Consider the following 25,552-nt stretch of genomic DNA (forward strand, 5'->3'; position numbering starts at 1 on the left):
ATAATTTTTTTAAAGCTGAGCATCAGTGGTGAATATATGCAAACAATTCTGCTCGAAAAACTGGAGCTTGGTGTTTCAGCGGCATGCAAGCTCACAACGGAGCTAAAAAAAACACCCTGTTTATGGTTCCAAACACATCCATTCCCAAGCTCGCTTGTGTGCAAGTTACCTGATTGAAACGCATCTAAATACCCTAAAGTGACTCTTTGATTTCTGTGATCTGGCTTCAGCTTGCTGTCCTGAATGGTCCGAGACAAATTGGGGTACCCTTCATTTGGATCCCATTAAGCAGAACATAAGACGGCGATTGGATGAGGTGGTCGGATGACATGTTCTCCTTGATTAGCTAATTCCAATCTGGCTAACCATCCCAATCCTGTTAGTACTGGCAGGGTTAAAGCTGCTGCTCCGTCGAAGGGTTCAGCTGACCTGCAGAGAAGTCACATCACCTGAGTAAAGTGCGAAAACTGCAAATAGTTGTCTCTTAACAGAACATTAGTTCTGAGCGTGTTCTTGATATACTTTGTATGATATACTGTATATGATGAAACTGTTTAGTTTTGCAACATTGATTTATTATTTTAGAAGTCAAATATCTGATGGGCTTTTTATGGAGGGAGGTGGATTGATTCTGAGTGAAAGACGCTACAGAGTTGCATTATAGGAAGCATAACCTTAAAACTCAGGATGTCTTCATTTCCAATTGATTTTGACCTTTTTCAATAATAGTTCAATAGAAATTCCCAATCACGGGAGTAATTAAAGAGGAATCAATATTTATCAGGCTAAATCGGTGGAAATTGGTTGAAATAATTCCAGAACAATCCCATTTAAGGTAGACGCACTTTATTCCTAAAACAGAAGCTGCACCATCAGTAGCGGCACACAATAATATGTACACATATACACACACAATTACCTAAATCTGTTATATAAAATATATAATCTGACAATGTACCTTTTAATTCCTCTTCAGAGCTCATTGAGTTACTGTGCGAGAGACTCTGGAGCCAAAGCAGACAGAGAGGTAAGTCTCATCCACTCATTGGGTGGGACGCAAATGCCCAGGCCAGCTTTTTACTTCATTTTTACAGCATGGCAATAAAAAGGTCTGTACCCCTTTGAAAAAATAATATTCTAAAGGCAATCTACAGCAAAATTCACTTGAACAGGTTTTTCTGTGTTGTAATTGAGAAAATTAGTTTTTCAACCAATTCCTTTACAGTGAGATGTACACACCCTCTAGGATTTGTAATATATAAAAGATATTAAGCATTAAAAATTCCACATTTAAAAACTTACAATAAATAATATATGCAGGCATTTCATTGAGATAAAATTTCATAGATTGCAATCTACAGTTGATAAAAAGACATTTTATTCTCCTTGAGGAAATGTCCCTTGATCTTCCAAAAGATTCTTGGCATCTGATTGATTGATTGGTTGATTGGAAACTTCCAGTCAGTCAGTGTCATGTGAGATACACTGCGGGGGAGGGAACATAAGGGAAGAGGACGAATGCATCCTCCACATTTGCCCTGATGGAGTGTGAGGTCCTTTTGAATGTCAGGTGTCCACAGTTTGACTGAGGGGTCCTTCCAATCAAATCTCAGCGGTCTGATCCCCTTAACGACACTTCAGAGCATGTTCATGATGAAGTTGTACATCTGGGTAAGCACCACGAAGTGAACAGGCAGACAGGAGCGGCGGTCCTGGGTCGCAGGGTCACACGTCAGCCAGGAGAGGGCGTTGTATTGCTCTAGAACAAATCTATCATGTGGAAGGCAGAATGACAAGGGCAATGTTAATACATGTCTGAGTGTAACTTGTTGCAGGGTATTCTGAACTGAGCAGCGTACCTGAGCACGTCGGAAGTGTGGTTAGAGTCCAAGGGATGGGAGTGTTTGCTGTGCAGGAACTCGTCTGATTGGACAGAAGACACGTGCAGGTGCAAAGAGGCCTGTGGGAAAGTGAGATATGAATTAAACACCACATCCAGTCTGAAAAACCAAAATATAGACCAAATGATGAATAATCAGTAATATCTGATTTGAATATTGATCTGATTTGTCAAGCACAAATATCAAAGATTCAGTTGCTGCTGCTTTTAAACTGGGACTGGGCTGGATTGGACAAAGCAAGACAAAGATGTCACACAACAAAAATACAAATGATTAACTAATAAATGTATTAAAAAAAAAAAAAAAAGCATTCGTTGTGGGCCCACAGACTAATTATTTGGGGACTCTAACAAGCTGATTAAAAGGAGACGTTTCTTTGTGCAAGTGTACCTTGAGGAAGAGTGGGCACTGGTTCTGGGCTTGAGGACAGGCTGACCAGAACCAGTCAGGCAGTTGTCCAGCCTTTGCTGTGGAGATGAAGTAACCGAGAGCCATCGGCTGCTGCAGGATGTTCAGAGCCTCCTCGTGGGACTCCATACGGTCTGCACTCTGACCCTGCAAAGCAACAACAATTAAATTCATTTATACCAGTGAATTGCAATTTTAAATGTTCTTTCGTGTAATTTATGTTAAATTTTTAATAGCATGATGTGTGCAAGTAGTTTTTAAATTGAATGATTTGTGCACATTGACAGACAAACAAGATCTTCTTCACACTCTTGTTGCTGGAAGATATGCAACTAAATATTGTTACTAATAGACATTTAAGAGCATTTTTAAGAACATTTTTGGGAAATTTAAACTGACTGACCTTGCTTCCATCTCCTCCCTGGTGATAGTGGGACCCAGGAGAGTGAACAGGGGAGGTTGTGGGGGAGTTGGGCAGAATGTTGATGAGGTCTGGATCCACCATGTCATTGTCAAACAGGTCAAAGATGCCCATTCCATCAGATCCATCTGTGAAGACAACATCCAGACAAATTTTAAACTCTGAGGTCATGGGAATTTTTTTATACACTGAACCTTCTTTACAGCCTCTGTCGGCTACAAAAACCCTACCAGGATTTATGGGATTGAAGTCAATGGGCTCTGAGGTGTTAGTGTTGACCTGCACCATGGCTGAGGTGGGGAACACCAGGATGTGTGTGCAGGATGTGTCTTGAGGAGTGCTCAGCTGCGATGTCTGCATGTTGAGTGAGGTGCTGCGACCAAACACTGAACCTGTAGACACAGAGTCTTAGGAGACAAGATAGAAAAAAAGGCCATTAGTCATTAACGCCAGAGTGAAAAATAAAGTTTTTGCTTTGTTGAGGGTTTTGTGCAGCGTTCACTTCAAATTTACATATTTTTAAGACTTTAATAATGCACAACTTAATACATTAGTCAAAGTAGGAAGTTACTAGTTAAGTCTTTCCAAAACCCTGATAGTAATAAAGTCCAAGAAACCCTTTTACTTTTCTTATTTGCTTTTACCTGGCATGACGACAAAGGAACCCTGGGGCTCCATGGCAACAAGACAGGCACTAAGGATGCTGGGAGTGTCAGCAGCAGAGATGCCACACATCCTACATGTCTCCTTCAGACGTTTACTGAGTGATTGCAAATTCCTCCTGCTCAGCAGAATACTCCAGTCTGGGTTGAGATAAATACAAGACAAAGAGCACATCAGTTGGGTAAAGCTTAAAGCCGTGCCACATGCAACCTGAAGCAGGGTCTGAGTAGATGGAAGGTGGAGCATATAAATAAGCTTCATAACTGCATGTTCTCAGAGTGTGTGTACCTCTCAACTCGCCATGGCCCATTCTGCCAAGCCGCCCAATGACTACTCTCCATGGCAGCGATGTCAACTGCACCAGGCCGAGACACCACTCCCACAGTTTTTGCAAGCCCAGTCTTCTGGCTGAGCCTTTTTTCCTGCGAGCCCTGAAGCACCACAAATGTTGATTAAAACACACACACATACACACACGTACACGTCAGTAACAAATCGTGGAATCCTCTGGGACTCTATATTCTATTGTACACGAGTGCTTCTACCTGTTGGGTACGTCGATACTTATGATGCAGGTCTCCAGCAGTTCTCCATGTTGGTCAGTGCAGGAAGCCAGCAGCCAGCGCTGGTCATGGGACAGACAATAGCCCACAAACAGGACGTTGTACTTCTGGGATGCTTCACCGAACGTCTCCCCGAGCTCTGTTTGCTTATCTTTTATTGGAGCCAAAATGAAGGGTGGCGTGTACAGACGCAAACACTCAGGCCTCTGAGAATACACAACAGCACACTATCAGACTTCGCATTCTGCGCCAGACATTACAGCAGTTTCAGTCACGAGAACACATGGTCAGCAGTTACCTCTGGGTTCTTGAGAGCCATGTCGATGGCGAGGCCAGGACCAAAGCCCGTTAGGGCCTTGAAGTTGGTGGAGTTGGGCAGAGGCCGACGGCACTGAGTGAACACAGAGAAGGCCAGGGATTTGAGGTGCTGGCCGTAGAGGTGGCGATCCCCACTGTGTACTGGCTGCAGCAGGTACTGGCATGGAACAATCTGGGATAAAAAGGGGAAATAAGTGTCAAGCAATGAAATATTTATATTTAGCAGTTTCACATTAAATACAATGGGAAGCACATGATTGAAACAAGATGGGTATTAAACTATGAACTATTCTTTCAACGCTGTATTCACCAACACTGAAAAACTTAGCACTTTAACACCTCTTGTGCTCTAAATTCCCTCTGGCACGTTGATGCAATCCTGTGTCACCATATAACAGGTGTGGCAGTTACCACCTCTACTAATGAGTCCCCTGCCCCTTTACACCTCTTTATGCCTGGTGCTAACCAGCTCTTTTGTGACTAAACTGCCAAAAAGAGATTGATGTCATCTATAGTTTGAACCAATCCCTTCTGGGAAAGACAAATGACTGTGTGAACTTAAATTTGGTCACACTTACATGCACTTAATAAACCTGGTTACTGGAAATCCACATACATGTGCAGCAGACGAGTAATTAGATTTCTCCTCCACCTCTGACTTATTTTGGAAGCATGACTCAGATTTTAACTGTCTATAAAGTGAAAATGCTGCTTTCTGGCTTTTCTGTTTTTGCTGCTGTAGTTGTGTCACAGCAGTGACGGCTGCAGGGGGGATAGAAACAGTTGATACACACCACCAACTGTCTAGGAAAAAAAAAAAATGAGGTACTTTGTTTTAAATCAAAGTCTGCCCAAAGTCCTACTGAAAATTAAAGATGATCTCTCCCTGATTTAGCCTTTCACTGTCCTACCTGCAGCCCTTCATTATCCACGGGTTTTTTGGAGAAGGCCAATTTAGAAATCTTGCATGTATGTGGCAGAGATGTCTGTGTTCTATGGTAGAAACCTACCCAGGGAATTCAGGTTTCTTTAATTGCCGATATCAACAGTTTTAGCCAATACAGTGTCTCAAATGTAATTTATTTCATAAGCCCAGATATGACTTCCCAAAGTATGAAAACAAGAAACCGTCGAGTCAGTGTTTCCCTGAGGCTGTAGCATTGGCCGTACCTGTACTGACACAGCGTTTCTGATGTGAGCGGGCAGGACCTGTAGCATCTCCATGTAGCAGCGCAGCAAGCCCAGTGTGTAGGTGCTGGAATGGACCTCTCTGTCTGCATCTTCATAGCTGAAGGAATCGATGATGTACACCACAATGGCAGGAGGGTAAGACACAGCGTGGGACTCCCCGTCCGTTGGCTTACCCACTTTGTCTCTTTCCATTGTGCTGTCAAGAAAGGTTGGCATATTATTTAGCAGGTCAATAACTGAAATAAGGCTGGCCAGTATGTTGATATTGGACATACTGACAATATGTAAACTGTTACTACAATACAGAAAATCTCAAAAGGATTTCGCAAATAAGAAAAAAATAAATAAATAAAAAAATTGGGATTAATGAGAGTAACGCAGGTTTGCTTCTAGACTTCGAACAAGTAGTTGACAATTTGATTTTAAAAATCGGCAGTTAAAGTTTTTATGCAAAAGAATATTCTGCAGATTAATTGACATATAAAAATAATAGTTACAGGTGTAGTTGCTTCTACTTAAATAAACAATGTTTATACCCTGGGTGAGCAAGCTTTACTGATGCAGTGTCAGTTGAAAATACAGAATGTGTAACCACAAAGTCCCTGTATATTTGACTACGAAGCTAGAACATATTATTCATAGATCACAAACTAGATGTAAAACAATCTATTGTTAATAAGGACATTTATTAATGAATCACTATCAAAATAACAAATAATCCGACGGACGTGGCATATATGTGGTGCTGAGGTCACAAAATATATTTTGAAACTGTGGTCAAATGATCTTGAATGAAATCAAACTCGTGTTCTGGTTGTTATTTTTATTTAGTCATTTTCAAAGCCTTTTTTATAAAAAATAAAAGGCTTAAAAATTGAATGGAATACATTTTTTTTTTAACTTAATCTGAATTTATTATGCCCTCACTGTTGTATCAGTGTCATCTAAAATGGTATATTAAAACTTTTTGAGGTGTCAAAGTGAAGTTAGAAATTGGTGTCTGCAACGATGCATTTGTCATAGTGTACAACTGAGACAGAACTAAGCAGCACATATAAAGCAGACAAAACCTACCTCTCTGGCGTCTCAGTTGACCCTTGAGACTGGTTGGCCAAGTGCCCATTTTCTGTCAGGCCCCCTAAACCTTGTGGGTTTGACTGGGGTCCATTCTGAGATGTGCTGCCCTGCAAACCTACTGTCCCAAACAGCGTGTAGGAGTTCGGTTTGGACGAGGCCATTCCCCCGATATTCTGGGAGCCTGAGGAGGAAGATGAAGGAGGGGTGCTGTTGACCTGGGTGGGCTGGGCAGAGCTAGTGCTGGAGCTGGTATTGTTGGTGCTCTGGAGTCCTGAGGATGTGCTAGAATTGCTGGAGGTCTGGGACGATGAGGAGGCCATGGTCGGGCTACGCTGGGACAACAAAGAGCCATCCAAAGACTGATCGGACAGGTATGGAGCTGAGAGAGGTCACAACGTAAAAAAAGGAAATGATCAATCATCATTTGTACAAACTATGGAACCTTATTATCCCGGCGTTTTTGCATTATGAGGAAACATGTTACCTAGATCATAGCGGCACACTTGAGCGAAGATTTTGAGCTTATTAAAGGCTTCGTTGTTTCCGTCTCTGGCAGCCATCTTGAGGAACCAGTCACTGAGTGGCTGCTCTGTCATGCTCCTGGCTTCTGTCGAACCGACCTTCAAAATGCCCTCTGGGTAACTCTTACAGATGGGCCTGTGTTGCCCGAGCTGGCATGCCTGTTGAGAAAAGGGGAGTAAATACAAAAGTGAGTGTGACACTGCTTTTGCCAGCACATGAAGGATGGGTTTTATAAAGTGCCAGGTACGTACCTCATACATAGCACTTAGGTCCTTAAAAAAGGTCTTGGCCCCACGGAGCAGAGACTCATTTTCCGGGCAGATGATGATATATCCCATGTCTCTCTGGGACCCAAAGGGGTCCAGGAGAAGCTTCTCCCAGTAGGGCAAACCAAAAGGAGACAGCACCACAAAGTCATACTCATAACCCACCAAAAAGGTCGGGATAGGCAAAGGTTCGGGAGACTCATCTGTTCCTGTGATGAAACAAAACATCACTGATCAGCCATCACCATAAAGACTACACTTTTCAAAAACGGATTAGTTCAAATCACTTTCACGAACCATATGATCCCCTCCCAGCCATTTTGTGAAACTGCTGCCACGTGAGCGGTCCCTGGACACCCCAAGAGCGAACACTCCTTTTCTTTTGAATGGTGTCCTGCAGCACAGGTTGGAGGGACAACAACACCCGTAGGACGTCCTGAGAGAACAGATTGCTCATATCTGCTGCTACACAAAGAAAAGCAGAGACAGAAAAGTTAACTTGATTGTGTCTGAAGTTGGGAACGAATAAAGGCAAACAGAGCAGGAACTATGAGTGAAAATTACAAGAATACATACATTTGCACTTTGGCCACTGATGAAGACAGGTGCTTTTCACAAGCATTTCATCTACTTTGCCTCCTGACATATTGTCCATGAACTGCCTCCCATGCTCTAGTGCCATGTAGCAGTCGTTATAACAGTCTCTCTCTTCGACCCTCAGAAAGGAGCTGGGGGCTAAGCCTGGTTTGGGGTACTCTGTACCTGCCACTGGGGCGAATGGGTTGGTGCAATGGTCCTGCAGGAGCAGGATCAGCTCATCTGGAGGCTTCTCTTTTAAACTGCCTGCCTTGTGTGTTGAGGAAGCTCTGAGCTCTTCAAAATGCCGTTCTGTGTCCCGACTGGCATCCGAGCCCCGTCCCACCACGTCCAGTTCATCCTCCAAGAAGAGCCCGGCTGACTGTCCAAAGCGCCGATTGCTGACGGCACTGAAGCCACAAGTGCAAGGGTACTGGGCCTCGCCATTGTCCTTGAGGTAGACGCCTACATCTGCGCCTCGGATGTTCATGTTACAGACGCACACACAACAGCTGTCGAAGTTGCAGTCCTTGAAGAGGTTCATGACTGACTCAGACAGAATAAGTGTGACGTACAGGCTGTGAGCCTCGGGGATGGAGGGCACGGTGGCCGGCTCCACGGAGCTGAGGGGTCGACAGGTGGAGGGCGTGGAGGCAGGGGAGTAAAGATCAGAGTTGTCATACTTGAGCGAGCCCTGGACGCTGGAAGGGCCGCGTGGTGTCCGTGGAGTGCGTGGTGTGCGAGGTGTGGGCACGGAGAAGCGAGGTGTGGCTGGGGAGGGCAGGATGCCTGTGCCACTGTTGCTGGGAGGGGCACTACTAGACATGAACGGTGTTTGGGTCTGAGGGGTGTAGGTCTGGCTGTAGTCTGGCTCCACACTGGGGACATTGCTGTAATAAAGAGATTAACACTGATAACATTAAAAATGATCTTTTTTAATCTTTCCAGCTACTCACATATAAGATAGATTTTAACCATTAAGTATACAGTAGCATGCAGCATGACCCCCCTAAAAAGTAATGTGTACATTTGCTGCATCTACCCCAAAACTCAAACATTACCCCTTTTGCAGTTTGGCTAGAGTTTTGTCAGATCACAAAAATTCCAAGGTACAAAAATTCCTAAACACAGCCAATCATGCCCCCACTAATGATAGATCAGGGTTCATTGGGCAGATCTTCTCCCGGCATTATATGAATGCATAAAGTGGGTCAATTTTTTACCTGTCTTTGGTGAGGATGTTGACATTAGTGGCTGGGGTTATCATTTCCATTTTGCCCAAGGTCCAGCTGGGCGTGTACACACAGTCTTCTGGCAGTTTGATAGGCAGCAGACACTGGCTGGGTAGAGTCTTCAAGGGGGCGTATATGGAGCAGCCGATGAACTGCTGACACATCTCCGGTTTGTACACAAAGGAGAAGTCCTGAAAGCAGAGATGGGAGTCAATATTGAAAAATGCTAATTTACAAACATTTGATGTGGTTTTCCCAGAAGTGATATTTGGAGGCATTAGGACTTGTTTGAGGTTCTTTTTTTTCATCGCTCTTACAGACTCAAGTTCAATTCAAAAGGTAAAGCTACAATACATTATGCAACATTTATCAATCATGTCCTATAAAGTGACTTGAAATCAATTCACCCATTCAGGTATCAATTCTTTTTTGACCTGTTGCCAGTTTGTGTAACAGGAGTCTTCAGCAGCACCTCTCCACAACAATCTATGCTTGACTACTAAAAAAAAATCTTTGAAAACAATCACATAATATAAATTTAAGACACCTCAACCAAGCCTTGTTGCCCCGAAACATCACATATGGGAATGCTGTGACCTGGGTAAGGGACAAAACTCCTCAGATAAGTGCTACAGCTGCATTTTCTACCTTCTCCACACTTGGCGAGTGTGTGATGTGTCATACCTTTAGTTCTGATGGTTTGGGGCTGCAGAATCCCTCCTCCACCTCCATTTTGAAGTGACTGCTGAGCTGGCTGCTGTCCAGCAGAGTGAGGCCAGCCCCTCCTTCCAGGCTATCCTTGTTCCCAGAATTCATGGGCGAGTAACCCTGCTGCTCCAGAGAGGGTGGAGTGGGAAACATCTGGTGCAGGTCTGCTGAGCCTAGAGACCACAGACATTGCTTCACTTAAAACAACACATGTATTAAAGTTGCAATGTGTGATGAATAATTAATGTGCAATATTCTTACTTATGCAGGACAGTGGGTCCAACGTGGTTGGTTTAGTTTCTTTACAGCCAAACTTATCCTCTGTGCCTGCTCCAGCTCTTCTAGATCCAGGCTACATGACACAGAAAAAAACAAAACTATACATTCAAACCCTCATATCACGTACTAAATCTTAGCATGTAAAAGGACCACATCAAGACAGGATCCTGAATGTATTTAAGTTCTGAGAAGTAGAACAATCAGGTAACACATTAAATGATGCCATTTACCGTTAGTTCGTCTTCATCCGAATTGAAGATTTTATCCAAGTCACTATATGACACTGCCAGGTCATTCTCATGGATGAGACTTGTCGAGGTCAAAGGTTTACTGCCTGATGGACCCTGACCATCTGGAAAGAAGACCTTGGATAAGACGCCAAACTCCAAACATTTTTTTCAATTAAATGTCAGACTACAAGGCGACATATAAAGGGATGAATGTATTCTCACCATCTGCTGATGTACCATTTCCTTCATCCATCTGAGTCAAAACAAGAAAACCATCACAGGATTTAGTTAATTGTTGATGACGACCGTTATTTACTTTTACAGTATCATTGATCCTGCTAGTTCTTTACCAGGAAAGTAAAGCAGATTTTATATAGCCCACCCAAGCACTCAGCCCAATTTAAGAACCCACCTTGTGTTTCCTGTTGCCCTCTCTCTCAGTTCCAGGCTTGTCCTTCTTCTCTGTGAAGGTGAACTCTTCATCTCCCTCTACGAAGGCATAAGGGTCTTGCTCCTCACCATGCTCTCCATCTCCTGTGGCAGAGGCGAGGTGGCTGTTTCTCCGCTGGGCATAGGCCTTCACCAGCTCCTGAGACACTTTCAGTGGCTGTGTGGAGCCTGACATTAACCTACAACGAGCGAAATTGTGAAGAGATGTTCAGATGGTGGTGAAAAAAACAGACATTTTTCTGCAGCTGAAGATGAGCTATTAAAAACTTACTCAGTGACAGAAACTACACCCTCCATTCCTCCACCTCCTCCAGAATCATCTCGTATTTTATCCACAGGTAGTTGGGGTGTCAGGTAGTTGGAGGCCTTCTTTCTGGGCAAGTTAAAATATTTCCAGGGGTTGTGGGTGGAGTCCTCATTAGGGTTGATTGCGGAACCTACAAAGACAGTAGGTTCCAAGCTTTCATTGTAAGCCGGGGGGAAGGGCAGAGGCACGGGGATGTTCTCCAGCTGCGGCTCCTCAGATGAACCCTTCTGCGGCAGCAAGCAGGGCTCCACTGAAGGCGGGTAGAATGGTTGGTGAATGGGTGTCGAGGAGCTCTTCATTCGGCCTGGAGTCAGGTCACCTTCTACATGGTCGCAGGGATGTGGGCTGAGGGGAGGCGGAGGCGGGGAACCAACAAGGTCTGCAGGGGGGCCATGCGTGTGCAGTGTTGGGGCTTTTGAGGGCGCTGTGTCTACGTGGTGAAGGCTGGGATATGAGCTGTCCTCCTGTGACCTTAAGCAGAGCCTCTGGGTTTGTGGCTCCAAGGACTGCTCGTCGCTCACAGAGTTGCGGTGGTGAAAAGGCGTCTGTGGCCTCTTCTGCTGCTTCTCCCCCTTCTCTAGCTTCTCGACCAGCTTGTGCTTGGGGGTCGGCTGGGTGGGCTGAGTGGATGATGGCAGGTGTCCTGAGGTGCTGCTCGATCGCTGTTTCTGATTCTTGTGTCTATTTGGGGAAAAACAAAGCAATGTTTAAAAGATACTGTCTGTTAATATTTAACAAAATATTTGATGCATTCCATATAAGATACCTCGAGCAATTGCAATGCGATCTGTGTGTTGAATCCACATATTCACAAAGTCCACTTTTGTCTGACTCCTCCTCACACGTCCCATTTGTCAAGGTAGTAAATTTCCTCCTTTTACAAAACAGAAAAGACAGACATGTTATCAGCCAGCACATGGCATTTATTTGAGGGCTTATTCGGAAGAGGTGACACTAAACATACTTGTTCCCTGTACGGTTTATGTTATATTCCTTCCAGACAGTCTCCACCATCTGACTGGCCAGCCTGCGTGGGATTTTACCCCCATGAAGAGTGTTGTCAGAGCTGTAGGCATCTGTAGCAGAGGACAACTTGAGCCATCTCTGTGCAGGCTGATAATCTATTAGGGAAGACAAAAAGAACCAATAATGTTTGACACAGAAACTTAAAAAAAAAAAAAAAAAAAAAAAAAAACACACAACAACAACAGCTAATGAAAGTGGAAATGCATCTTCAAGTCTTACCAGTCTGTGCCTCCTCTGGGGATGTTGGAGGAGTTAGAGTGACAGAGGACATGGCAGGATCTCTGTGAGCAGCCTGGCCCTGTTGAGCACCGCACAGGCTTCCTGAGGGGTTGACTGAGGCCTGAGGTACTACAACAGGGAGATCCGACAGGGGGAGGAGCACCAGGCAGGAAGGGTAAACCATCCTCACTCCCGCTAGAACCAAACACATTTATTTAATACAAAGACAGCTCAAAAACAAAAAGGGCAACAAAAATGACATTACCTTTTGCCATAGTAATATGTAAAATAAACAAAAATAATTTGTCAAACCAATAACTCATTCATCTATCTATGAGAACACCTAAATTCTAGTCTGACTTTTAATACCATCTGAACCAAGGAATATCAAAAAAACATTACCAAACTTACCCTTTTACCTTCAGCAGCAATTTTGTGTTTAAATACAACTTTCCTGCCCGTCCGTCGCCATATTAGAAAAGTAATATTAGGCCTTACCAACAAGGACCTCCACAGCTGCCAGGGAGTCATCCTCCCAGTCTGTGTCTTCCATCTTGTCTTCTTGAACCTCCTTGGGATTGGGGCTGATGGGATAGAACTGCCTCCACTCTTCAATCAGCTTCTGAGTAGGGTGGTCTGACATCTTGAAAGCCTGGCCGGTGAGGGTCCCATTCAATCCATACGGGCTCAGGATGACTAGAGGGCAGGGAAGAGTTGCAGTATTTAAGTTTGATACTAATACTAATTAACCCAAATAATTCCTTTTTAATTTTTAAAAAGAAATAGACCAGTTCCATGTGAAATTTGATGAGTGAGCAAAAATGGACTTATCCTACCTTGCAAGGGGCTGGAGCTCTGCTGGGCAAGGCTCAGGTGCTCTTCACTCAGTCGCTGAAGAGGCTGATGCTGAGCGATCTCCACACTTGTGCACACGTTGCTGTCCCCGTGTAAGAAGAAAGTAAATGCACAGGACAGGTGCTCGCTGCAAGGTGGGTTGAGAATAAGGAAGAGAACATTGTAATGTTTAGAGGGAATAATCTAAAGAACCGTACCAACATCATTGAGTTTTACACTTAAATAAATAAATAAATAATGCAAATAAAAAGAGCAAGCTTATTTTTGCAGCCGGCCGTCACTCTCTGTTAAGGAATGACTCATGAGGAGGAGGGAGGACTGACTAGAGTGGAGATAAGAGAAATACAATTTCTTGAATATTTAGGCTGGGGACTGGACAGTGATGCATTTCAGGCTTTTAAATGACAACTGTTGCTTCCACAGAGACACAGAGGGCTGGTGCTACCTGTACACACTCAAATCTTCCAGGCAAAAAAACAGAAAAAAAAAAAAAAAAAAATCCAAAAATAAACATGGGACATAATTATATCCATGAAATGTTAAAACAACATTCATCTTTTTTTCACTAACTACTTCTAGAAGCCCAGGCTGCTAAATGCACTAAAAAAGTACTTGTTGACATGGTTGCTGTAAAACCACAGTGCGCACTCCGCATTTTCCAAAGACTGCCCTGTTTACCAGCCAGAGTGGGCAGGCAACAGCGAGACTGCCAGACTCTTCTGTCAGAGGTGCTGCCTCAACTCAGCCTTGTAGACATCTTTATGTGAAAACAGAAGCTAATACTGTAATACAGCACTTTTATATAGCTACTTAAAACTCTCTGGAACCTTTGCATCAAACTCAAATCAGCTTGGACCAAAATCCTTAAACTAGCTCATCAGGGAACGCCAGGATTTTCCAGCCCCCTTGTTCAACAGCAACAAGGGACGTTAAATCTATGTCGCTGCCCTCATGTACAAGAGGCAACAACAGCAGTTCTGAAGCACTCAGATATTTACGTGCAGCTGCTGGTTTGCCTCAAGCCTGTAGAACAACAACACAGACCAGTTTTACCTCACAGTTGGGCAGAGTGTAAGTGTGGACATTAAACATAACTCTGAAGTTTCACTCTGTTACACTAGTTGCAACTAATTGGACAAACTACTGCATGACTTTTTCTTCTTGCATTTCATGTGTGACACCAGGTGAAAATGTGGCATGCTGGTGATGTCAAAATAAATTGTAATAATGCAATCCATCATATTGTTCCATCTGATTAAATTCCAGGAAGCAACATTTTCTCTGAGACCAGCAGGATCCTTGAGACTCAAAGCAGATGTAAGTGATTGCTTTAAAAAAAAAGACCTCTGCTCTCCAACAACGTAGAAAAACTTTATTAGAAGTTTAATATGAACAGCCGTCAACAGTATACTGTCATGGTTCCCCTACCAATGGAAACCCTTGAGTGTATGCGTTTCAGCTACTTTTACTTATAGGAAGATGATTATGTTTTCTCCCCAGAAACAGCTATCCGTTCACATTATCACAGCTGAGAAAGAACAGCTGCCAGCACCGTTTTCCCAGATGGATCTCAAATGGGAATTTGGACAATTAATTGCTGTCAGAGGCCACAAATTCTTATAAGAACTTCCATAAGCACAATTTTCAAAACAGTGAAGACATCAGCTTAAAGAGGCAATACACACACACACTCAGTCCTGAAGGTGTCTTGAACAAGCTCCTGTTTTGTTGGTTCTGTATGTACACTTCTAAAAAAAGGCAAGTTTAACAGCCAAGCCTATAGATGCTGCAAAACTTGATCAATACTTACAAGGGTAAAAAAAAAAAAGCCTGTAGTATGACAAGTGCGATTCAGATCTTATTCTGCTGCCTTATTTATTCTCACCAAGTGTGTTGCTTCTTGTGTTATAAAGAAGCTGGCTTGTGGTGCACGTAAGCTAGGCCTTTTATTGTAAGACATGCAATGTTGTTACATAAGCTGATAATAACAACAGTATTAGCCATTAGTACTCTTTTGTGACAGCTTCATAGATTTTCTTACCTCTGCAGTTTTTTTTTACCCCCCAAAATAATGTCAGCGAACCAAAAAACACTTCAAACTCTCTAAGCCTTATGAGTGCCATTTTTTTTAAGGACTTTATTGTGAAACACCTGCAGAAGTGTTGGTACTCATTAACAGCACAGTAAGCATGGCAGCTAGGATTAAAATCATCAAGATTATAGTCAGCAAGTGAGAGAAGTTCTCTAAAATGAGATGCTGGCAAACCCTTCTGATCTGAACAAAACGCAATGCAACTATATGTATTGGGTCATTTAGCCTTGCACCATGCTGTTATAAAGCAGGACATACCTTTTATTAATTATCTTCTCCTCCTTCTGGTATGGCTTAACGAACCACTTGCCAATGCGAACAAAGCCACGGTTCATGAGACAGCGCTCCAAAAGGTTGTGGATGGCTTTGAACAGGAGCGTTCGACACTCATAGGAGAGTCCACTTTCCCATTCCCCATCTTCCTCGCCTAAAATCAAAGCCATATATATTAAACAAGATATTATTTACATACACACCTCTTTTTCCTAACTCACAGGTTTGTCACATCCATAAGAAGGTGTGGTTTAGTTTGTAAAACACCTGACAACATTCACATTCTTGGTCACTGTGTAATAACATAACCTAAAACATATTCATTCAACCAGTGTTGGTAACATTGCCTGATGTGTCACATAATCAACTTTTTTTTAGAGAAAGTAAAACTTTATAAAGCTCTGAATTTGTTGTGCAGGTCAAGCCAAATCTTCAATTCTTTTTTTAATAGAGCTTCAGTTAACAATATGTGAAATGTGTTCAAGAGCCTGACGGCATAATGATTAAGTGCAAGTTTCCAACTTCAAATTAACCTTCAACCTCTCTTTGCAGTTTTGTTGATTTTAGTAAAGAAAATATGCTCCGTTTCTCTACAATGACTTATCAGTGTTGTCTTCAAGTAACACTTAAACCTGCTTGAGACTAAAGACAAAACTTTGTCAGTCTGGCAGCCGACTGAGGGATTTTTTTTTTTTTTTCAGATTTGAATATTAACAAGCTGGAACGAACCCTTCATCCAAAAATCTTGACTGTGTTTCTCTTTCTCCAGTGTTCTAAACACTGCGCTGTGTGTCAACGGCTGAAAGCCAAATAATTCTACAAGCGTTTATAAAAGATCTGTTAGTCACAAACAAATGAGTTTATTGTAACATATCCTCACACTTTGTATCATTAAGACTGTATTAGGATTCTTTGCTGCAGTTTAAATTGACTGGCATTATCATCAAACGCCAAACATGTTTAAACATGAACTAACTTTCTACAAATGGATCAACTTTGCTTCCAATTATCTGTCAACACAGGATCTCTAGAGTAGTGTTAGTAGAAGACAGAAATATTAGTTGTTAGCAATAAGGAAGTATTAGTTATTAGCAATAAACATAACACTTAAAACTTATTTATTTTCACATCTCTATGTTATCACGAATATCAGATTAGACTGTATGAGTATATATATGTATTGAAAGGTAGATGTACAAATAATCTTGCCATTTACGCAACCCAGTGAAATGTTGTTTCAGTGTAATCTCTTTTGTTATTGCGTGAAGAAAACACGGAGGCCTTGCATGGACTTACTTGAGAGCTCGTTATGGATGAGTTCAGCAAAACTGGGATCATCACCCCACCAGAAAAGCCAAAGCTCCCTGCGACCCGGGGTGTGGTGTCTTCTCCACACACTCAGCACATCTGCCGTAAGGCACCGGCTGAAACTACACAAGATAGGGTCCTCCTCGGTCACTGGGAAAAGGATGGGTGAAGAAGTGGGTCCTTGCCACACAAATCGCCTCCATTTTATTCCAGTCAAATCAGCCTAAAGAACAGGGGAAAAATATTGTGGGCATGAACATCCTACATAGCACCACAGCAATAAGTCAGTCATTTGTTGTTGACTGCATAGCTCAGTGAATGTCTCAGTTTCTACTCTTACACACACACACAGTAGGGAAAAGCTGAGGACTGTTTTTCCTGTTATATAGATGATCTTTTTAATGGAAAAAGTTGTAAAGTGTATAAGTTGAGCAACACATCCATCATGACTGAAAACATGTTGTCATGAAGTCATTATAACATATTTATAATTACAGCAACAACGATGTGGCTTTACTTCCAATATGCATGATTATATACAGCGGTGTCACTTAAATGGAGGTAAATACGTATGTGTTTATCAACTTTCAAACAACTGGTCTGATGGCCTGAACTGTTACCATCATGTCACCTTACCAAAGTTCTAATTGAATATATTTGCAACCAATGAAGTGCAAAGAAGCGATCATGACATATTCATGTGCAACTCCTCATTACAACGGCCACACAATACGCACTGTCTCTGTTATGAAAGTTAACAAGATCACGATCTGCAAGTTGCAGGCCCGATGCCTTCACGCCAGTCTGCAACTGACGTTACAAAGCTTGTTGCCTGATTAGCCAAAATGGCTTTCTGGCCTCAGTATCAGAGCTAACGCTAGCTAGCGCAGAGTCTTACCAGGCAGAAGAGGTTGGAGTGGCAGTCCTCCAAACTGGCCCCGTTTGGTACAAAGCACGAACTCATCCTTTCACTGCGTGGTTACAGCGTTTAAGTCCATTGTCTCAATCACCATCAGGGGGAATAGTCGGTCGGGTTAACTCGCTGGCGAAGCGATGTTCAGGTGTAATTATCTCGTTAAAGCGCTGACCAACTTGCTAGCTACAGCTAGCTACCGCTAGTTAAACAGACAACTTCTAACCGGCGCTAGCCACCAGCAGCTAACGATAAGCTAACGTTAGACAGGCAGCCAGAGCGTCAACTGTAAGCTTTTAGCTACTCGGTTCATCAATCCTATTTGAAATGTATTGTCTGATGTGGTTAGCCGCAAGCCTGCTGCTACTCTATATTGAGATCAAATAGTCAACGTTAACATCTGATTGACACACTCATGTTAAACCAAACACCAGGAAAGTTATATGCGCAATAAAATAAAAGGTCAAAAACTAAAAAAAAAAAACTTCACCCCAAAAGCTTAGTCCCTGGTGTGCTAATGCTAATGCAAGCTAGCTGATCTGAAACAATTTCAAAGCAAAGGAACTCTCCCCTCCCCCTGATCTCTCCTAGCCTGCTAGCAGGCAAGCTAACATACCAGCGCTCCAATGCTAGATTGCTAGCTAAATAAAACACTTAGCTACACCGCCCTCCCGTTCACTAAAACCGCCACAGAGTTCCGTCATAGTAAAACTCCTCTTAAAACGGACGAAGTGTCACATATAGCAAAACTACTCATCGGCTAGTCTTCTCAGCCTGATCCATGGGTCCCGCAGATTTCCATTATTTCAGTTCATGGATTGAATTCTTTAATGGCGGCCAGGAGGACAACTCTGCCTCTCGGCTCCTATTGGCCAATTTGTGGTAATGGGGGCGTTATCCGGCTTCAAGTAGCTCCATGACTTCACAGTTTACAAGATGAAAGCTCCAGTGCATCTGTCATGCAGTCAGTGGTGACTCCTCAGTGATGTCTGTTACTAAACATGTTTCACTGTGCAGCATGGGCTGCATGTTCAAAAAACTGAGAAATATTTTGGATTTATGCAGAGAATAGTAATTATTGTTACCATGACAGTGCTATTGTTTGACAGTGTTTTGCTTTGTGCACTGAATTATTCTGCAGATATGAAGTTATCTAGGTCAAGTTGTGCAGACAAAGAGTGGTAACGTTACGTTGCTCCAACCATATTATTATTTATTAGGCAAAGGTGGATCAGCTACTATATGCATGACTAACTTTTGTCTTTTACTATATTATTTCATATATTTTGGTGAATTAATAACGTCGGCATTCAAAGTGTAAAGTTCCCATCATTGCAGTTGTTCTGGAGGGCTACATATCGACGCGCACGTCCAACCTGTCATGTTCACACGGAGCCACAGGGCGGTGACTATACACAAACATGTAGGTCCCTCCCAAGTGGGCGGGGCGTAAGATGCGTCGACAAAATGTCAACAACATGCCGGAGACTTCGCGAGAAAGAGAAACTGAAGCAGGAATGAGAAACACACAACAAAAGGAACAAGGAAGCCAGTCGTCTCAAAACGTCGTGTCTTTAATATCTAAGTTCGCTGATGATAATTTAACGCTTGTCCGGGTAGGATTATGCTTTGTGTGCAAACAATGAGCTACAATCGACTGGTGATGCATGGGCACGATTGTGTACATATTATCACTTCATTGCCATACGGCACCGGAGACACCTGGATCTGCATTTCTTCATTCAGAGAAATACTGCGTAAAAAATTACAGGACGAATTCCATTTAACCTCTTCCTCTCTATCACACAATGTCACTTAATTCACTACTTTGAGGATCTATTATCCTCTTGTGCCCAGTACACCTGTTCTGCTAACTTGGTTTTACCACTGTCATCCTGGCATCTCTATGCTCTTCACTGATCTCTTGTTTCTCACACAGAACATAAGCACCGGGCTGGCCATTGCTGGTGTAATTGTTATTGCACGGAGTATTAAACTGGTAAGATGGAAAGGCACACACCTGGGGCTAAAGGACCCTAAAATGAAATTATAGAGTCAGCTAACTGTAACTTTTGGTTTTATTTGTATTTGCTGTCAATCATTTAATTTATGGATGGATTAATGAGCAGGCCAAATGGGCACAGGCCCGAAGCTGGAGAGGCCAGGGGGGCCCCCCGCACACAAAACCCATGTATGTTATGGTGAACTTGTGAACTCATTTAAAAGAAACAAAATGAGCACATGGAGATACAGATCTTTCCCAACGAATGCAAGAAGACAAAAGAAGCACAAACAAATACAAACAGATAGAAAAGGAGAAACCCACTATGACCAGCAGGAGACAAAGCAATGCAAAAGAACCACAAAGAGATTACGAAGACACTTAAAAGAAATAATAGGACACAAAATGATGATACAGATGCTTAAACTAACTACAATAGTGGCTCAAAATGACTTCATGTAGACAATTGTTGTGTCTTGAGTCTTTCAGTCGATGTAGGATGGTTGGTGGTTGGGGGATGTCGGGGGTTATTTACCTTTGCCCAGGGGCCAGTTTTCGTCTTAATTTGTCCATTATTACATTAAAAATATGACTTTCATACATTTCCTCAGGGTAAATTTTGACACCGAGTGGGTAATGTTTAGGACATTCTTGCGTAACTAATTAAGAACAGCAAAAGGCTAATGCCATTGCACTCGGTTTAATTCTCACTGTGTATTATAATTTTACACTCTTGGGATGTGAGTGATATGGGGGGTGGCTGTGGCTCAGTTGGTAAGGCACTCGATCCCCGGTCCCGGCTTTATGTTAAAGTGTCTCTGGGCAGGACAATGAACACCCAACAGCTGTGGAGTGCCACTCCAAGCCCTGTAGAATCTGGGGAGGGTTGCTTCAGGAAGGGCATCCGCTGTAAACACTGTGCCTAATCAACATGTTGACAATGATCTGCTGAGGCAACCCTGAACACACACAAAAAAGGATGTTACTGATATGAATTTTCAGATATTTAACCAAAATGTCCCTAAATGTTGGCACTCACTTGTCTCTTCTCACCTTCCTCAGATCACCAAATTTCGAGCTGCATCTGAGATTCCCGCTCATTTCATTGAGAAGAACGTCAGCATCTGTGGGAAGGTTCAAGCAATCACAGAGAAAGGACTCCAAGTGGAGCACATCCCAATTTATTTGCCACTCCTCTCACCATTACTTTCAAAGCACAAGGGTAAAGTGGGAAATCAATTATGTGAGCGTGTACACTGTCGAATAAGACAGTCAGCTACAACTGATGTAATGGTGGACAGGGGTCACTATGGTGCAGCTCCATATGCAGCAAGCTGTGAGCACCGTTTCTTTTGATACCTGTCGATCATGGCCAGCTTTATATTTTTTCTGTATGCTGACTCTTGTCCACAACAGTGTTAAAAGTTTTGATTGGCTGATTGGTGAGTGCACAGTTTAGAACCAGTGTTTTATCTTATCATCATCATCATCTTAATCATTTCCTGCAGGTGGAACCTTTTTTGAATTGGCAGCTGATACATACGCATATATAATCAGCCATTCTATTAGCACCGATATCAAGCACTGTGGTAGTCTAAACAATGGAAGCTATTACTCATGAAACGTATAGCTAATTGTTTTATGTCCTCTTCAGATGTGTGCACATCTCTGTTACTGGTGCATCTTACTGGAGTGGAGCTGACGCCAGATGGGAGGGCATGGCTGCAGAAGAATCTGGCTCCTGGCCAAACAGTCTGGCTAAAACTGATCAGCCGAGAGGAGGACACACTACATTGTCTGGTGTCTCAAACCAAGGTGAGGTATTCGAACCAATGAAGGAAATCTGAGCTATGTTTATTTGCCATCAGTGAAAACTTAATGTAAAGCTGATTAGAGTGTCTTCTGTTAAGTTACTTTTTTTTTTTTACTATTCTCTGTTGTCTCCACCAGAGGTCGATGTGGAGCCACTGTTTGAATGAAGAGGTCCTCCAGCTCGGACTGGCTCGCTCTGCACCCCTCAGTGGTGTCCTGCCTGACTCTCCCCTCTACTGGCGTCTCCACAAACGGCTGCACAGGGCAGAGGCCAAAGCTGAGAGGAAGGGTAGGGGACTGTGGAAGGAGGATGGCTTTTGGGAAAGGGCCTCCACGGCTGTCCGAGACAACCTTTTAGTCAGACTGATGCGTAGGATCTTTAAAAGGACCAGTTGATCTAAAATGTAAAAAGTTTAGTTAGTTTATTGTAATGGTACTAAATGGTACTATAGACATCTGATGTAAAAAAAATAAAAAAATAAAATAAAAAGGAGTTTAGATGGATGAAATATTGCTCAATCCAGCTGCCATCTGTAATGTACAAAATTAAGAAAATTGTAATTTGTCTAATGTTATAAACTAGGAGCTTTTCATTCTTCTTTCCTCATTATACCTGTAATAAAACATTTGGGGTTTATCTGCAATTAAAAGTTATATATAATATAAAGTTGGTTTAAACCCTGTCTCATATCCTGATGCTAATCCCTCAGATTTCACTTACCCAATTAAACCACAGATAAGCACAGCCTCTGCTCTGTGTGTGTGGGTTAAAACACCCAACTACAAACAAGATGGGGGCGGGTATGTTAATGGTCTTCTAAATGAAGAGGGGGGTCTTCTTGACCCTCTCTAAGACCACCGTTGCTATAGAAACACCAAATGTGAAATACAAAGTGGACTGAAGGGCTAAACTCTATATTGGTCCCCTCAAACCCCATGGGAGCCTTACATATAGTGTGTGTGTGTTTGGGGGGGGGGGGGTCTTCAAGTGTCATTAAAGAGGGCCCTTGTAGCTGAACAAGAGATTAGTCATAATTTAAATTAAAAAAAGAAGAGAAATAAGACAAATCCTGTAAACTGCAAACACAATGAAACACATACAATGTAGGAAAAAATTATGGGTTTTATTTTTTTGGTTTCATTGCAATAAGCTCAGACCGGCTGGTGAAAACAAGCCCCAAAGCAAATTTCCTCTGTACAAGATTATGCACATGTAATAGTCATTGTTTGCAGAACACGTCCAAAGATCCAGAAACACCTTGTGCTTCTGTGTGCCATAATTATTATCCATGCTTCACCCATGCATCCAAGGCAGAAAGGGAAGGACAGGAGGAGGAAGGAGAGCCTGCAAATGGGCCCAAACTGTGATGTGTGTCCTGTGGGGTGCAGGGTGAGGGGGTTTTAGTGCAGTGAGAGGTAGCCCTGATGCAGTCAATCCAACTGGGACAAGGAGATTAGTGCAGAGGGGAGGAGGGTCACAGGGGTAGAGACAGGGGATTTTGGATCTGAGCACAAAGGCAGAAGAGGAGGAGTCACAAGGAAAGAGAGTGAAGGAGTGGTGGAGGTAGTGGGGAGGGGGGGTTGATGAATCAGCTAGTCTCTCTTTTGTTGTGCAAATGTTACTAGCCACTGTTACGGCCGAGGAAGCTTGTGATTGGTGGACTGGTTTAAATTGTAAGGTGCATTTCAAGCTGATGGCTGTTGCTGCCAGACTTTGAACTGTCACCGAGGGAGGTGTGGGAGGGAAACCACGGCTGGGCTTAGACGCACAATGGAGGGAAGTCAGAGCAAAGTTCCTGAAGCCAGCGGGGACAAGGTATCTGTGCTTTTTAATGAGGACATTTAAATGTTTTTGTAGTAGAGGGTACATTACTCGCCATTTGTCCAGATGTCATCCTGGAATAGCCATTTAATTATTCCACTGAGCAATATGATCACTGAAACAGTCACATCACCTATATGCCAAAATGATGGAATTTTAAAATAATATAATTACAGCCTGAAATACAATACAATATTTATCCAATTAACAGAAAGAAATGTAAGCTTCTAAATAAAGATTTACTAAGCATACAATCATGCTATTAAATTTAGATTGTCTTTTTTGTTTGTACATTTAATCTAAATGAACCGGTACAGCAATTATAGAGCCTTCTAATTGTGGTCCGATCCGATATCCACTCCGGGTTTTCCCAAATCCTCTGGTCCCCCACCAGTAGTAGTGGTTTGAAAAGGCACTGTGCCTGATGTAGTGGTGGGTACTTGGCCACACTAGTGAAGTTGTTGGGACCTTCAGTCTGTCTCCCTGAAAGCCAGATCACTGGGACTATCACTGACTCATGTTGCATGTGTATCTCATGCCATGGAGGATCACTGCTCGAAGGACTAACTGACCAGCTCACAGTGACAAGATTCTGAGAGGAAGTTTACATTGTGCTTTCAGAATCTGAAAGTGAAGGAAAAGAAGTAAGTAAGCTTATCATGCTTCAAGTGATTAAAAAAAAACTAATATTTCTTGGAGTGTACTTGTCTAACTGGTATAATCTGCACACAATTAGCTGTTACTAACTACACTGTTGAGAAGGATAGTGTGTACAGTATCCAAGCAATGTGCACCTGTTAAACTGTGCCGGGACTCACAGACTGTAAAATAAATACACAACATGTCAGTGCTTATCTTTATTGAACCACTCCAGGTAAGCCACAGGCAATTCAGGCTCAGAACAAATATACATTTACTCATTATGGAGTCATTTTGACAGCCACAAATTGCCTGAGCTGATGTGATCATTTATACAGTTTACATTTTTGGTGCTCCTTGCTATTGTGTATTAGCAAAAAAGGTTTGTGGCAGGGCAGCATAACAAAGGCCTTTATTACACTCAGCCGGTAGCCATCCCAGAGAGAAAGAGATGGGGCACTCCCCCGTTCGAGAGCAGGGTCCTTGGGGAATTTTATTTTTTTTTTTTTGATTTGAGTGGCTTGTGTTTAGCTGGTAGACTGTGGAAGACAAAGACAATTTAAATAGACAAAGAGCTTAGTGTGACACTGAATTAAAAATAAAAGTAGCTCTCCGTCTCAAGCTCCTGTGTGATGAACCTTACAAACTGTTGTCAACATCTCATAAAAGAAGTGTCTTTATTATCAGGCAGCGCTGGTGAAAGCGCCCATGTAAACTGATACAGGTGTACAGGCCTCAGGTCCAAATTCAGTTAATGTGGAGTTTTACCTTAATGGAGTTTTTCTATAAATCAAAAAGATGTGTTTTGCCTGGAGTTGCTATAGAAACTCACTGGTAAGCAACTTTATCACTGGGTAGCTATTCCATCACACGCCCACATGTTCTGTCGAGGCTGCGATTGTGTGTTTGTGTGAAGGAATGCATCAAGTGACTCCCTTGTTATTATATGACTTGGAGTATTGTGAACAGTGTGTATCAGCTTGCTGGTGTAGGGTTGTAGGAGTGGAAACATGACTCTTTGTTGGTGCTGTGATGCTTCACGAATAATTAAAGTATCTTGGTGGAAAGGAAGGCAGGAGGATTTGGGCCTGAGAGAACTCAAACTGTGGCTTCACAGTACAAGTGAGTGTAGAAGTATCAAAAGCAGAGCATGACTCTCTAACACAACTTTCAGCAAATTAGTTTACAGAGAGGACAAGCAGTCACTTTGTGCGACTGTATGTTAGAGATCCATCATGTGCTTGCTCGTATCCGTTTACAGCCATTGAAATGAGAAACTGAGTCTGCTTCACACTGTTATCAAATCAGCACTTGCTCCATTCAGCTCCTGTACAGAGCTGTCCTGTCCATGAGAACATCAAACCGAACATGTGGATCGCTTGAGCGTAAAACCTGAGAGTAGAAGCAAAGGGCAGGAGGGAGAATTAGGAGCTACCTCTGTTTGAAAAAGATCTTTGAAAAGCAACTCCACCAGACACG

The 25,552-nt window shown here is 42.7% G+C and overlaps 3 protein-coding genes across 5 annotated transcripts in view; 2 read left to right on the top strand and 1 right to left on the bottom strand.

Moving 5' to 3' along the window:
- Window positions 1-1,571: 1,571 nt before the first annotated feature.
- Window positions 1,572-18,650, bottom strand: LOC137128784 (mediator of RNA polymerase II transcription subunit 13-like). Of its 2 annotated transcripts, none has more exons than XM_067507310.1 (30): window positions 17,784-18,650; window positions 16,874-17,108; window positions 15,563-15,731; window positions 13,194-13,339; window positions 12,856-13,053; window positions 12,358-12,552; window positions 12,077-12,233; window positions 11,879-11,986; window positions 11,077-11,793; window positions 10,768-10,984; window positions 10,578-10,608; window positions 10,356-10,477; window positions 10,108-10,198; window positions 9,823-10,019; window positions 9,130-9,329; window positions 7,907-8,796; window positions 7,628-7,792; window positions 7,316-7,539; window positions 7,027-7,222; window positions 6,540-6,921; window positions 5,445-5,661; window positions 4,255-4,446; window positions 3,939-4,162; window positions 3,682-3,824; window positions 3,375-3,533; window positions 2,961-3,137; window positions 2,713-2,858; window positions 2,292-2,456; window positions 1,860-1,960; window positions 1,572-1,770 (listed from the first exon to the last, which is right to left on the bottom strand). In XM_067507310.1, the coding sequence occupies exons 1-30, from the start codon at window positions 17,847-17,849 to the stop codon at window positions 1,638-1,640; spliced, it is 6,363 nt and encodes a 2,120-aa protein (XP_067363411.1). In that variant the 5' UTR covers window positions 17,850-18,650; the 3' UTR covers window positions 1,572-1,637. The 2 variants fall into 2 exon arrangements, with proteins under 2 accessions (XP_067363411.1, XP_067363410.1); XM_067507309.1 differs by having other exon boundaries at window positions 7,628-7,795.
- Window positions 18,651-19,237: 587 nt separating this feature from the next.
- c18h3orf33 (c18h3orf33 homolog (H. sapiens)) lies at window positions 19,238-22,538 on the top strand. 2 transcript variants are annotated; one of them, XM_067508549.1, is made up of 5 exons: window positions 19,238-19,414; window positions 19,738-19,797; window positions 20,863-21,022; window positions 21,455-21,615; window positions 21,751-22,538. In XM_067508549.1, the coding sequence occupies exons 1-5, from the start codon at window positions 19,253-19,255 to the stop codon at window positions 22,006-22,008; spliced, it is 801 nt and encodes a 266-aa protein (XP_067364650.1). In that variant the 5' UTR covers window positions 19,238-19,252; the 3' UTR covers window positions 22,009-22,538. The 2 variants fall into 2 exon arrangements, with proteins under 2 accessions (XP_067364650.1, XP_067364651.1); XM_067508550.1 differs by having other exon boundaries at window positions 19,271-19,555.
- A 1,333-nt stretch (window positions 22,539-23,871) lies between these two features.
- The window catches only part of plch1 (phospholipase C, eta 1), a 62,968-nt gene continuing 61,287 nt past the window's right edge, over window positions 23,872-25,552 (top strand). The window contains exon 1 of the mRNA XM_067508381.1: window positions 23,872-24,078. The gene's annotated coding sequence lies outside the window, so the exon portion shown is untranslated. The remainder of the gene's footprint in view (window positions 24,079-25,552) is intronic.

This window comes from Channa argus, chromosome 6, assembly GCF_033026475.1.
Source record: "Channa argus isolate prfri chromosome 6, Channa argus male v1.0, whole genome shotgun sequence".
In the NCBI taxonomy this organism is placed as follows: domain Eukaryota; kingdom Metazoa; phylum Chordata; class Actinopteri; order Anabantiformes; family Channidae; genus Channa; species Channa argus.